The 14,063-nt window shown below is 38.2% G+C and overlaps 1 protein-coding gene across 4 annotated transcripts in view; it reads left to right on the top strand.

Moving 5' to 3' along the window:
- Positions 1 to 12,480: 12,480 nt before the first annotated feature.
- AGMO (alkylglycerol monooxygenase) overlaps positions 12,481 to 14,063 on the top strand; it is a 195,274-nt gene continuing 193,691 nt past the window's right edge. Inside the window, exon 1 of one of the 4 annotated variants that reach the window (XM_080580943.1) lies at positions 12,481 to 12,931. In XM_080580943.1, coding sequence (XP_080437069.1) covers positions 12,803 to 12,931 — 129 coding nt within the window. In that variant the 5' untranslated portion in view covers positions 12,481 to 12,802. The remainder of the gene's footprint in view (positions 12,932 to 14,063) is intronic. The other 3 variants (XR_013946815.1, XM_080580944.1, XM_080580942.1) reach the window with 3 other exon arrangements.

Raw genomic sequence — 14,063 nt, 5'->3', positions numbered from 1 at the left:
ACAGAGAATTGAAATGTTGGTTGATACAGGACTGAGATGACTCATGCAGCAGTATATATTGTGGTGACACTCAAAAACTGAAAGTTAAAGGATGTGGGTTGAATGAAGCATATAAATTTTCCAAAACAAATATTCTTCTGATTCTTATAAGCTTACTTTCTGTTCCTTTACATCTTTACTGCAGTCTTGCAAAATATTAAAAATCCTGATACTCTCAGAAATTTCAGACAGGGTAAATGGTGGTAGAAATAATTTCCTTTTGTTCTTTAATAGACTAGAACTGTTTTTTGAAAAGAGAGAGGAAGATGGCTGTACTATGTGAATGACACCTGCAAATTCTCACCTATATTCACTCTCCCAAACACTCACACTTTAAAGCTTTTTGAAGATTAATAGGATGGTTAATGGGCCAGAATCAACACATGGGGGCTGCAGGCAGTCATTCAACTTATCCACGAGTCCCAGCTCCCAGGATAAGTACCGCTGCTGCCTCTCATTTACAATAGTTAGTCTGCTCCCCTGACTTCCTTACATGACATCAGCCCTCCCAACAGAAGATGAAAACTTACCACGCTGAGCCAGATGTTACAACACTCTCTCTCTCCAGCAGATGAGTGTTGTTAGGAGGTAAGGGATTACGAGTATAAATGCAAGGCTTCCTCTTTTCCTATGAAGTTTTCAGAAGGTCTTTTGAATAAATGGTATTTTTACTCTTTCTAATCTGGGTGTTCAGAATGAATGACGGTGTTAGCAGTTTAAAAAATGAAGATGAGGAAAACACAAATACATTTACTCTTTTTGGCAGTAAGGCTTTGAATTGTTTGCTCTAACAGTGACGAAAGTAATCCCAATCCCACTTTTCCCCCAATTTTATGCAGAACCTTTGACAAAATATTTAGAATAAATCAATATGACATTGAGATAAAGAGCAGTCCCGTAAGTAACTGCATATCTAGTGCTGTTATATTTTTGATCAACCCTCAGACATCTGGAGGATTTTGAACTACCAGTCTTCTACTACGAAGAACAGTTTTACTTTCATAAGGACTTCCTCTTGTGTTTTCAATATCATGCATAGCCTCTGACTGACTTAGCATATTGCGATAATGAGATGTACACAAAGCACTGGCATGCAGCATTATTGAGATGATTTCCTTTTTGGCTCAGCCAGATTCCTGTTAAAAGTTATACAGACTCTTAAGAGACTAACAAAAGAAGAATTAAAGATCCAGCAATAGCACGAAGATAAGCCTGATGAAGCTGGAGTTAGGATCTCCTGAAATTAAAAGCAGACTTGTACAAATACATTTATTGAAATATACCAATGACATTTCTTTAAACAACAAACCGAAGGGGGAAACTAACTAACTAACTAAACCCCTATTTGGCCCACGTTGAATGCCGTCAGAATTCCAGCCTTTACTCATTAGAGTAAGTTCTTCACCAAATTTGCAGAACAGAGGCTTAACTGAACACATTTTGGTTAGGAAAAAAAAAAAAAAAAAAGGAAAACAAAGCTGAAAACTACACTGAAATTTTTCCTCCATTGTAACATGTTAATGGCTAAAATCCATTCAATACCTGTCCACCTAATGGATTAAATGAGGATGAAGCCATGAGTTTATTATGAGTTTATGGCTGAGTCCATCCTACACTGGCCTTTTGAATGACTTTGTGAAAACAGCATTCAGTCCTATACTGAGATTTATTTCCATTCTATCTGGAGACTATTATCTCCTAACAAACACATACAAGCACCTTCCATTGACTCAGATTAGCAGAAAATCATTCCAGTATAACAAAAATCTTGTACACTGAACAGTCCTTTGGGAATGTTTTGATGAGTCTGACAGAGTTCTGAGGGCCAAGGTGGGAGTAGGTTGTTCACAAATTTTGATGTGTAAAGGTTATGGTATCATCCAGACATTTAATTCAGCTTCTAAATAATCATGCTGAAAGTTATAAGCAGCTTTATACAAACCATGAAAACACATTATCTCTACTTTTTCCCTATCACTGCTGTGCAGCTCTCTCTGAGGTGAACATTTACAGTTGTTTAACAATTCAGAGAATGACAACATAAGAAGTGGATGTGAATAATAATGAATCTAGGCACAACTGTAATTTTCTTACTACTTTTATTACTGCGATTAAGAAACAGAATTTTAATCAGGACCCTGGATTTCACTCCAGTTTATTAGTTTCTCCTATCTGGAAGGAAAATTATGTTGTGGACCTCTTTTTCAAAATCAAAATATTTGGGAAAGCCAAATATGATTGCAATAATTACTTGTATGAAATATTTGTGTAATTTTTGTTAACAATAAATATTATGTGATATATTTTAAATGCTATGTTTCACATATCAACAGAGCAATGGCAAACTCCCCAGAGTATCATCAATAAAATCATGCCTGTGTATTATATCTATCTTGAATGAAAAGAAAGGATGACAATGGAAAAAAAAATCACCTCAGTTGCCACCTTGATCTTCTCCAATTCAAGTACAAACATGTCCTAATCTGGCATAAAACATGATATTTCATTTTACAAGTGAGGCTGTGATGCTCAAGACAATAAGGCATTCTTATTTTTAAGGAAATTACAGAATATTTTTTTGTGTGTGTTTGTGAATTACAAAAATCAGGTGAAGGCTTAGTGATATATCTGAGATAAATGAAATTGTTCCCCTGGATTTAATTAACCGGATTCACCAGAACTCTTTATAGCTCATATCTGTTTCACCTATGACATACATAAGATCGATCATAGAGTACTCAATCTTTGAGCTTTTTGAAAAATACTGTTCTTGTTCTGTGGACAGTTTTGGTATTTTAAATTAGTTTTCACTGTAAATCAGGTTGCAAAGCGAATTCATCATCAACAGAAGAAAACATTTACAAAGCAAAATTGAAACTTATGAACAAATATTAGGAGTGTTTTAAAGTAGGATGCCACTTTCACATTTTGTTTCTCGTTTAAATGAGGAAATTGATAAAATTTGGTGTTGTTTTCACTCTGTTGCAGTAGCTTTGGTATCTCACATAGGTGTGATTCAGAAAAACAAAACTAGGTCAATTACTTACATGAGCAATGGAACAATTAAGAGAATTGTTGCCCAAAATAGCCAAGGAAAATAATGTAGTGAGTGCTCCCCTCTTCATCTGGGCAAACAAAATGTTAGCTTCTGTAACGCCAGTTGGCATAAGGTCCAAGACATTTTTAGTAGGATAATGTCAGCAACACAAGATGTCTGTGGAGGGAATTAATGTAGGAATGTGCTTCACTGGAGCAGAACTATTGGATATGACAGATATCAACATTTTACACCCTATTTGCATACCTACTAGTTCAGAACTACAGACCAAATATCTCAGTCCAGATTCTAATTTCAGTTACAGTAATGTAGCACTGAAGTAAATACAGATCTGTATGTGATCACTACATCTAGTTTCTAGCAGAGGGAAAAAAAAAAAAAAAGAAAAAAAGAAAAGGAAAAGAATCCTCTAAGAAGCATTTCATTGACAATTTTCCTTCCTCACTACATTACGGTATGAGTCAGTGTTTCCTCAGGTTGAAAGGTAAAAAAGCTTAAAAAATACTGAGAGCTGAACTGGAGACACATTGCATATTCCTTCAGCTTTGTGATAACACCTGGACTCCAAAGGTATACCCATATTCAGTGAAATGTCTCAAAGAGATCCTGGTTTTAGTATTAACATTCTTTGAATTCTGAAAAGTTGGTGGAGGAAAGTTGGTGTTTATTCTTGGTTTACCCACTTCCCATCCCATCTCTTCCTGTCACTGTTTTCCAAATCCAAAGTTTTGCCTCTCTGTGGTCCATAACAAAGGACTAGCAATGTCACAGAAATGGCTCAAACAAGTCAGCAGCAGCTTTACTGATTGAGAACCATGGTTCACCTGGTTGAACCATGGTTCAACTTCACCAATTTACAACTCACTACAGAGAGCTGTAAATTCAATGCAATTTTTTTTTTTAATTGATAAATACAAAATAATGCATTTTATAACTTATATTGCTTTATTCAGATGATTTATGCAGATTGTGCTACATTTTGTAATCTTTTAAGAATGAGCAGCACTGATGAGGTAGCTCATCAGTCTCTTAAAAACTAGAGAGATGATTCATGTCAAAATTATGGTGTTGATTCATTGCAAACCTATCCTAAGTAGACAGAACTGACCCAGATAGTTGCATCTGGACTCTTGCAAATCTTTTTTTTTTTTTTAATTTTCCACTATTTTGTCTCCCAGAATCTTGAAAAATTGCCACAAAACCCCCACAAGACACTCATCACCCCCCCAAACACTACACATACAAATCTTACTATTTTGATTGTTTTTTGGCTCAGATGTTAAACCAGTAAGAGTTTCTGAACAGGTAAACAGCACAGAAAAGAAAAACTTACAGACATCTTGATCACAGCTGCTGTATAAGTCACTCTGTAACACTGGAAGGATTCCCCACAACCAAATATCAGGGAATACATTCCATACTTATGACATACTAATTTGAAGCCTATTTCATTCCCTGAACATAAAAAGAGATTAGAAACATTCATGAATATATGGCGACCTAAATTTTGGAACTAGTATGAAGGAGAAAAAAATAGGCATTTCATAAGTGAATATTGTAGTGAATAGTCTTTTTTTCCCCTAAAGTGTATGAATAAATTAAATTTCTATTTATATTTTCATTTGTATTCATGATATAAAAAGAGGACAAAAAAGAAAAAAAAAAAAGCTCCTTTCCTATGGTAAAATGTCGTATATTAATATATTATTTGTAACTTGATTGATCATGTTCCAATATTTTATCAAATGACTTTTAGAATTATTGTTGCATTTCATAACATATTAAAAATTCTAGGGCATGAAATGAGCTTCAAGCTTGCAAAATGAAAAAAACATTAAGAGATTAAAAACTTTAACAGACAGTTCCAGTGCTTATCCGTTACGGTAATCTTTAATTAACCTTATCATATGCTATTTTGTCTGGAGACTTTTATCTAAATTTCTGCTTTAAATATCCAATTGTCTAGAGAAGTGGGGATTCTATAGAGTTTTGCTTGCTTGGTTGATTTATTTATTTATCTACTTATTTATTTATGTATTTTGGTGGCACTATTTTCGCTCTGCATTTTTTTGCAGTTTTTTTTTTAAATTATTATTATTTATTGTTCCAGTTTTAATGCTTCATCAGTCCAAATTTCAGCTTTTACTGTCAGTTTGGTTATGAAGATCACACTGGAAATGTTCCAGGTATTGCACAGCATTGTAGGGCTAGGTCCCCAGTGCACGACAGATAAATTACTGGCAGTGCATTGTAAATATTGGAGCAGATAAACAATGTCCACGTTTGTTTGGGTTGTGGGGAATATTTGGTGCTTCATTCTGGGGGTGGCCTCATCCTCAGAGGTGATCTTTGGCAAAGTCACCTCAGCACTGGGTAAAGGAGCAGTGGGAGGAAGATTATGACTGTGTAGCATCAAAGATGACAAGAGGTGATGGACAGGGACCCCAGAGCGTTTTGAGAAACAGCTGTGTTCTCTATGTAAGGAAGGAGTGTGAGTGAGTGGCTGGATGGGTGGTGGATTCCATGGATGGAGCCTGGAAGCTTGTGGTTTTGGGCAATAGGAGAGAGGCTCCTCTTTGCCACCAGATCTAAATTTATTGTATTTATGCAGTTTCTCAAAGCCAAGGCAAGAGAAAAATCTGCCATGGGAGAGCATGAAGGAAGGTAAGCCAGAGCTGAGCATTAGTCCTAGAGTGGTAGGAGACAGTGGCTGCGCATTCCCTTCTGTGGGGGGCACTAGGGTGCCCATCTCCCACCAGGCTTGCTGTCACTGGAGGCTTCTTGCAAGAGGCAACTTTACTAGAAGAAAATAAAAAGGGATTTCCATCTTTCTAAAGGTATTCTAGTCCATTTGATAGCTAAGCAGTTTAGTATTTACTTTGTTGAAACTCTTTAACTGCAGTCAGCATTTATAACTCACTGTAGCTTATTTAAAGAATTCATCCACAGAAAAGAATCTCTCCCTCCAGAACTAGGTATTTTCAGGCTAGAAAGGAACAGAAACTATGTGATTATCCTCAGGAAATGAAATTATGCCGTTTCTTACAATAAAGAAAAAATGTTGATTTAAGGCCAAACGGTACTTGAACATCTCAAACTTCAGAATTTTACCGTGATTTTCCTATTAAGTACATCTTCTGTTGGTACCATAACGTATCTTTGAAAAGTTGTCCAGTGTCATTTATGACAATAATCCTTCTGCTGAAATTCAAAGATTATATGTGCATAATCTTTGTAATTCTCTAGGACTGTTCCTTATGCTAAAAATGTCAGTATTTTGGCTAGTCTTGTTTGAATGGTGGCATTTCGCATGCTTCCACTCGAGAATGACCAAAATGATTTCTGCCCACACACAAGCAGCAAAGTGTTAGTGTGTGCTATAACTCATGTGTTGAGATGTTTCATAATTTCAGATCCGCCTGGTGTGGATACCCATACGCTCCTAATTTAAATACATGAAAGAGACTATTCTGGTTATAACAAATAATCATTTATAATCACTGGTCACATAATGTAAAGACCTACTAAATAAGTTGCAACATGTCTGATCAAATGATCTTGATGTTCAAGATATCTACCCAGAATCTGAGTTTGTGTTCTATATAAGCTGATGTACTGTGTAGCATCTTGAATGTTGGTGTTCCTAATAAACTAAACTAGAATAAGATTTTCAGTAATAAAAGTGCAAGAAGTTGCACAGCAAAGCATGCCAAATAAAATTTGGAAACACCCACAACAGGTGGGCAGGCTGTTCTAAAGTTACTTGATAGGCCTGCCTTGAAGATGGAATTTATTTTTCCAGTAACTCCCATCCCATCCCCTCTCCCACCAAAAAAACAAAACACGTTTCTCCTCAGTGGGAACAAAAGGTTAAAGTATTTCAAGACAAGAAAATGCCAGGGGAGAAAAAATAAAATAAAAACCTTTAAAATAAACTCCTGCCTTGTTTTTCAGACTGAGTACCCTGATGACTGCTTTCTGACTCACTAGGCAGCTGTGTCTGCATCAGAACTGGGCATAGGCAAGTCAGATGATGTGGGACTTAAAAGCAGTATTATGGCTTAAAGCAACTTGTTGGAGCTACTTTAGTTTGCACAGAGATAAGCAGTCAAAGAAGTCAGTTTTGGGGAATGCCAATTACTGACCTAATTAAGAGTTCACCAGTTATGCAAATTGGTAGCTGAACACCTGATGGACAGGGCAGCCTAGGAGCACACCCATGGACAGATGTGCAGCCCAACAGCTCAGGAACTGAGGCATGTGGACAGGATGAACAATCATTTAGTCAGGCCACATGCCTGTTTATTGAAAAATCTTTCTACAGAATTTAGACGAGACACCAAGATCAGCTTGATTCTCGGAAGTTCCCAAGCTTTCCTAATCAGGGTAAAGCCTTGACTGCCATGTTTTCCTGATCATCCTTTCCATGTGAATGTCTCTTGACTTCAGTCCAGAACAACTTAGGACATTTTTAGCTTTTTGTTTTGTTGGGCTAACTTTTCTGCTGATGGAGCTTGTTAAAATGGCTCAGTTCAGTTCTAGTGACCACCCCAGCTTACACAAGGAAAGCAGTGAGAGTGCACAGTGTGCAGCTGGAAGTGGGGGAGGGCTGAAACCACTGCTTAGGCTCTCTTGGGAACTTCTTGCCATTACAGCACTGTTCAAGAAGGCTAACATGCAAACATATTAGAGGGCTTTCTGCTTGTGGTTGGCTCCCAAAAATCAGTCAGAACTTTGGGATGAACCTCCCTCCCCATCTTCCTTGCAGTCAGAATAGCCACCACACCAAAGAGGTTTTTTTCTCTCTTCTTTTTTTTTTTTTTTTTTAGAATAGAAACTAAAACAAAACAACTTTTGAAATACTTCTGTATTTCTGAAAAACTGAAAACTGAGTTTTTTCTTTTCTGATTGAAGACTAATAGAAATTCAGAGCACAAATGCCAATTCCCCTGCTGCTCACTGTGTCCTAATAGGGTGGGCCACTACCTTCAGATCCTGTATTTCTCATCTTTCAGCCTCAGCTGGCTTTCTGCGTTGCAACAAGTTCTGCAAAGCTCTGGTCTCCAGGAGAGCCTTCCTCCTGCAACTCTGGGGCAGTGTTGTGTTCCTGCCTTAATCAGACCACTACTTTCTCATCTTCCATCTTCTATACCTCTTGAACTATACACTTCCAGTTTCTTTGCAGCATGGCTGCCCCTTGTCAATCCCATGGAGATCATCTTCCTCTCCTTCCCTATGGATGCTCCCTACCCTACTCACATGTAGAGCTACAATATGGGGTAACAGGGAATATTTTTCTTTCCTATCCAGCCAAAACCCATCCATAAACCATAGCATATAACATATATAGTTATGCAAATAAGCAAATAACAGAAAAAGCTTCCATCCTGCTAGAGACTGGCTTTCCAAAAAAAAAAAAAAAATCTATGAAAAAGGCAGTTACTGAAGTGGTGATGTAAAGGAAGTGTCAACTGTTTGGATGTAGTTGCATGCTGACATATGATAGCCTGCTGAAGCCATATTTTTGGCAAATGCACAGGAGGCAGTGACTCCATGAGCTGTTCATCTGATCTAATAATTTGCTGCTGCTGAAATTAAGAAGTCCTGTTTCCACCTCATCCTCCCATTTCTGGTTTGTAGCTGTGTGGTCCTGTCCTTTGTCTTCTGGGCTTTCATGCCAACTTCTGCATTCCCTAGACTCTCTCATGAGCCAATTAGCTCACTAGAGCAGTAGTAAAGTATAAAAACTACTTTTTTTTCTGGCTTAATTTCTTGCAATGTGAGTTTGTGAGGTAAATCAACTCATGTGAAATCCTGTCAGTCTTGGTGCCAGGGGAAGGTAAGGAGTTGAGGAGTCCTGTTAGAAGCAGGGAGGGAAAGGGCAGTGCTGTCCATTTTCTGACAGAAAGTCAGCAGCTGGCAGTGGGGAACCACGGTCTAAGGTGCAAATTATTTCAGTTATTATTATACTAGGGAACAGAGAAAGGAATATAAGAAATTTTAAGAAATTTTAAGAATGATAACAAAAATATTTTTTCCAGAAGAGAAAGATAAAAGATATCAGGCACACCACTGTTTAAAATAAAATAAAATAAATAATAATAATAAAAAATCCTGCAATATGATCAAGAATAGGTATTAATAACAAAGAAACACAGAGGATGCAGTTCTAAGAATAGTATCACAGAAAGTTTCTCTGGCAGATCACCTGAAGGGTCTATTACTTTCTCTGGCAACCTTTGAATAAATTGATTTTGCTAACAAATCACAGTGAATTGAACAAATACTTGAAAATTATCACATCTGAACACTGCTCTATGGTTAGCAGTCCTGTACAGAAGAAATGGAAACAACTCTGAAGTTCATAGTGAGTAGTTAATTGCATGGTTTGATGTTGATTAATATAGCACATCCCTGTCTTCAGGCTTTTGGAATCAGTTATGCTGCTAGTAAGAGCTGCATATTAATATATATAGTTTATTTAATGTGAAGAAACAAAAACTTGAATAATTGATAAAGAACCCCAAACAATCAAAACAGGTGTTATACAATGTAAGGTTTATCACTGGCAAACACATTTGAAATATTTCATAATACCAGTTTTATAATAATTACACTATTGCATCTAGCACTCCCCTAATGACATCCATTGCCAAGCTTGAATAAAGGTTCTGAATACTTAGATACATGAAAACAAACAAACAAAAACCCTATTTAATCTACACAATATACTTACATAAAGTGTTTCTATACTCAAAGCTATCACTACATAAATAGAAGTCTCTAAGCCCAGCTCAGTTCTGGATGTGATTCAGGTTGCTGTGAATGATTGCCAAGGCAGACTATATCGCCCATCCCAATTTCAACCTGCCCTAATTCCCTTTATGAGTTTATTATTTAGTGCTGGCTTAGTGCTCAGAGAGACCCAAACAGGAAGTGTCTGGGCGTTCTCTGTTCATGAAGTGGGTGGGATGGAGTTCTTTAGAGAAAACAAAATATGATCCACCTACAGATCATGTTAGGCCAGCTCCCCAATTTCCTCTAAGTAGAACAGAGGCTTTTGTTGCCTTAGTTACTGGAATGATCTACTAGTCAACAGCAGAATCCTAGTCTCCAGAGAGAACATCATTTCTGCATTTCTGGTGGCAGCACAGGATGGGAAATAAATGCTCTTTTTTTGCTTCGTCCATTTTTTTTCTGTTAAATATATATAGATATATTTAAATGAAATATTTAAATGAAAAAAGTCGTCTTTTGCTAAAAAGACATTATGCAAGGTCACTGAATAGACATTGTTTTTTAGAAGGTTAGAACTTCCACTCAAGCAACATTCCTGGATGTTTAATTTTCCATTCCTTTCTTAATAAAGAGAAGAGTGAGCACTGGAAACTGCATGCTAAATTTCAAAGCTTAAATAGAGAACATCAGCTACATTTGTACAGCCAGATTACTGACGTCTGTCTAAAACTCAGGCGTTCCAGATAGAATTTAAAATTTTTCTTCTTCTCACTAGAGGTGTAGCTATTGTAGTGCTATCATCTATTTTTCCTTGGACACAGAAGCTGGAAAGCACAACCCATCTGCTTACCCTGTAAAGTATAATCAAACCAAATTGCTTATTTTAGTTTTGAATATGCGAATTTCAGTGTGGTGATACCTGAGTGACAATTTACACTGAAATGGGGATCCAAAGTAATTTTTAAGAAAGTGCTGAGTCCCAAAAAACTGTTGGATTATCTTCTTTCCTGGAAGGGTATAATATGAAATAGTGGTTCCATCTTACCTGAAATGTCTCACCTTTTGTAGCCCTGGACTCCCTGCCCTAGCAATTGTTCCTCATATCTCAGAGTAGTCCCCAGACAGATAATGCTGATAACATTTTTTTTTTTTTGGGGGTGTCGGCGGGAGAGGAATAGACCAGGTTTGGTCACTTTAACTCTGTGAGCTGACAGGGGACCAAGATGAATATGAGCACTGGAGCAAAGAGTGGCTCAGCATGCTGCTGGGATGGTGCAAATGAGCATCTTGGTTCTGGGGAGGCCAAGCAGCCTGACTGTGAGATTAATGTTGTAAAATTACCTAGGCTAACCTAAATGAAAGGGCAAGCATTTTTTATCATGTGTGTTTGCCTGTGAGGACTTTTAGCACCCTGAAAATCTAACTAGAATGCTGTAGATCTGTGTGATGGTGGGTGAATTTAAAATTCTCATGTCAATGTACTGAGGTTTTAGATGTTAATAGCCAGAGTTCTATAAGAACCACAAATTGCCATTAATCAACATTGGAGTTGAGAACACTAAGCTATACTTTTAAAAATTTTAATAAGTTTGTTAATCAATTTTACCTGTATTACAGTACTAGCATAAACAATGCACATTAAGAGAATGCCAAAATCTAGTTTATATTTCATTTTCAAATACTCATGTTCTGTTCAGCTTAACATAAAATATTTCCAGTAAATTTGACCTTTGTATACTATTGTATTGTTACGTTGTTCAAACTGCAGAATATTGTTTAAATCTAAACCTCAACTGTTGTTCAAATTGCAACATGATTACAAACAGCAAATGTGCTTTACTTTAATTATTTTAATGCCAATTTCTACATATGTTTCTTCTCCTTACTCAAAAATTTCAGCTCACATTACCTGTTATAGTTCCTTTCCAAAAATAAGGGTTGTTTCAAGGTAGACAGTTTTTCTTAGTTTAATAACTAGAAGGATTTTAAATGTTGCAAAATCTTTTACAGCAGGATTTACAGTCCATTTCTTCTGCAAAGGCTTTAAGTGGAACCGAACATTTGAGAGGAAGGGGTCATTGGGACATCGTGTTATTTTATTTCTGGCCAATCTATTTTATCACAAAGCTTATTATTTGTACTAATGCCAATAATATCAAGGGTGATTGACAAACATTTGACAGGGAAATGCATTCTCCTGAGTTTTGGATTGATGGACTGAATGTACAAAGCCTCTTCTTATTCCTGTTTCTGTAAGTCATTTTCTACAGGACACTAGCACACATTTGTTTTCACTGTTTCTTTATATTTCCCTGTTTTTTACTCCTTTCTAAAAGAAATCCTGATAGAGTCTGCCTTCAACATAGTTATATTAATCTGAGCTATATAAAAATTGAGCTACAATAAACACTTCTTAAAGCTAAAAAATAAAAACATTGAACAGGATGAGTGCTTGGCTGCCCCATGCAGCTGAACAAAGGAGCTGATGAGCACACCTTGCCTTGTTTCTCAAAAATACTAACATATTGATTTAAAATAAATAAATAAATAAATAAAACTGCATTTATGCAGGGCTCAAAAACTGAACAATATTTTTTGGTGGAAAAGTTGAAAAGGGGTATCTTGAGCTCTGCTGTTTAGGGATTTTGGAGAGTGAGAAAGAAAATGCAGTAGATCAGTGTGTGAGAAGTTGGCCATCCACTGAAAAAATGATGACAATGAAAAATAATAGCGATAATTTAAAGATCTGCATAGCACCACGGTTGAAGGAGAAACGAGAGGCTTTTCCCGAAAGCAGGCTGCGAGACCCCCAGCGCCAAGGGGAAGCGAAAGGAGGGCTGGGGGCCAGAGCAGGCGCGGCCGCGGTGGCTCCGCGCTGCAGGCGCCGCTCCCAGCGCACCTGCGGAGGCCGCGCAGAGCCCAGCGGGCGGCCGGGGCGGGCGCAGCGCGGCGCAGAGCAGCGGGGCCATGGGCAGCGCAGCGGGCGGCCCCCGGGCCACCACGCCGGGACAGCAGCTCCGCGCTCTTTTCTACGTGGTGCCGCCCGGAGAGAGCTCCTTCCGCACGCTGGAGGAGGTGCCCGACTACGTGGAAAAGGTGAGAGCCTCTTCCTCTCCTCTCCCCTCGCAGCATCCATCCCTCCCCTCCGCCCACCCTGCGCGCAGCCACTGCCTGCCTCTCTTCAAAGGCTTGGGGAAGCGATGACTGCAGGAGAACATCTAAAATAACATTAAGTACGTTGTCTTTCTCCGTCTGCTTTCACTCCTGGGCTTGCTGGCTGTGTAGCCAAGTATTCTATTAATGGCTTGCTGGCTGTGTAGCCAAGTATTCTATTAATGTATTTTAAGTGAAGGCTTGGATGCTTTCTCCCAACACCAGCTTTCAGAGGAGCACCCCACATCTGAAGGTTGGTGCTAACATTGCTCACATTGGCAGAGCTGAGTGATATAATGACAGCAAACTGAACTGAGTAAACCAGAAAGCATGATACTGTGTTGGGCTATTCAGGCTAGGCTTCTACCTTGCAGATCTTCAAGCAAGCAAAAATAATAATGATAATTATATATATATATACACATATATTTAGAATCACTATTTAAAAGAAAAAAAAATACACAAAGATTGTTTAAGAGAATGAGAACAAATATTTGTGTTGGGACAGTGCAGACGCCTAAAGTTTCAAGGCAAGAGTACAGAGGTCAGGCGTGAAAACTCCCTTGGCATCAGTATATCCCTCCCTCCCCTCCTGCCCTACTGGCTTGTCCGCTTTCCAGGAGATACCTTTGCTCCCTTCTGTCCTACCTATTGCACATATCTTGGCACATATTTCAAACTGCTGTGCAGTAGCTGCTGTTGGGCTGTTATGGGGGTATCATGGATTGTGCAGAGTGGTACAGCAGTGTCAGCAGCTTTCTGGGAATGTCAGTGTTCAGCAACCCATCACTGATGGCGGTTATCAGCAAACATTGCCCTTTTGGATAGGGTAAGCAGACAGCTGCTGCAAATCCAACCTGTGTATACAAAGTCTGGTCGATGGACTGCTCTCAGAGGCATTTTGCAACAAAGCTACAGCACAATGGTCAGGCAAGTCTGTCTAGAGCTTGACAGTTTTGCCTAGTCAACTGATTGCTTCCTCCAGCTCTGTCTAGTACTTATCTCAATCCCTTTTACTGTTCCCACATTTTCAGCTGAGTAGCATTCATTTTCTTGCCAGCGCTGTTCCTTAACA

This window comes from Anser brachyrhynchus, assembly GCF_964034855.1.
Source record: "Anser brachyrhynchus genome assembly, chromosome: 2".
In the NCBI taxonomy this organism is placed as follows: Eukaryota; Metazoa; Chordata; class Aves; order Anseriformes; family Anatidae; genus Anser; species Anser brachyrhynchus.
The sequence above is the reverse complement of the archived record's forward strand: the minus strand, read 5'-3'. Positions and strand labels throughout refer to the sequence as shown.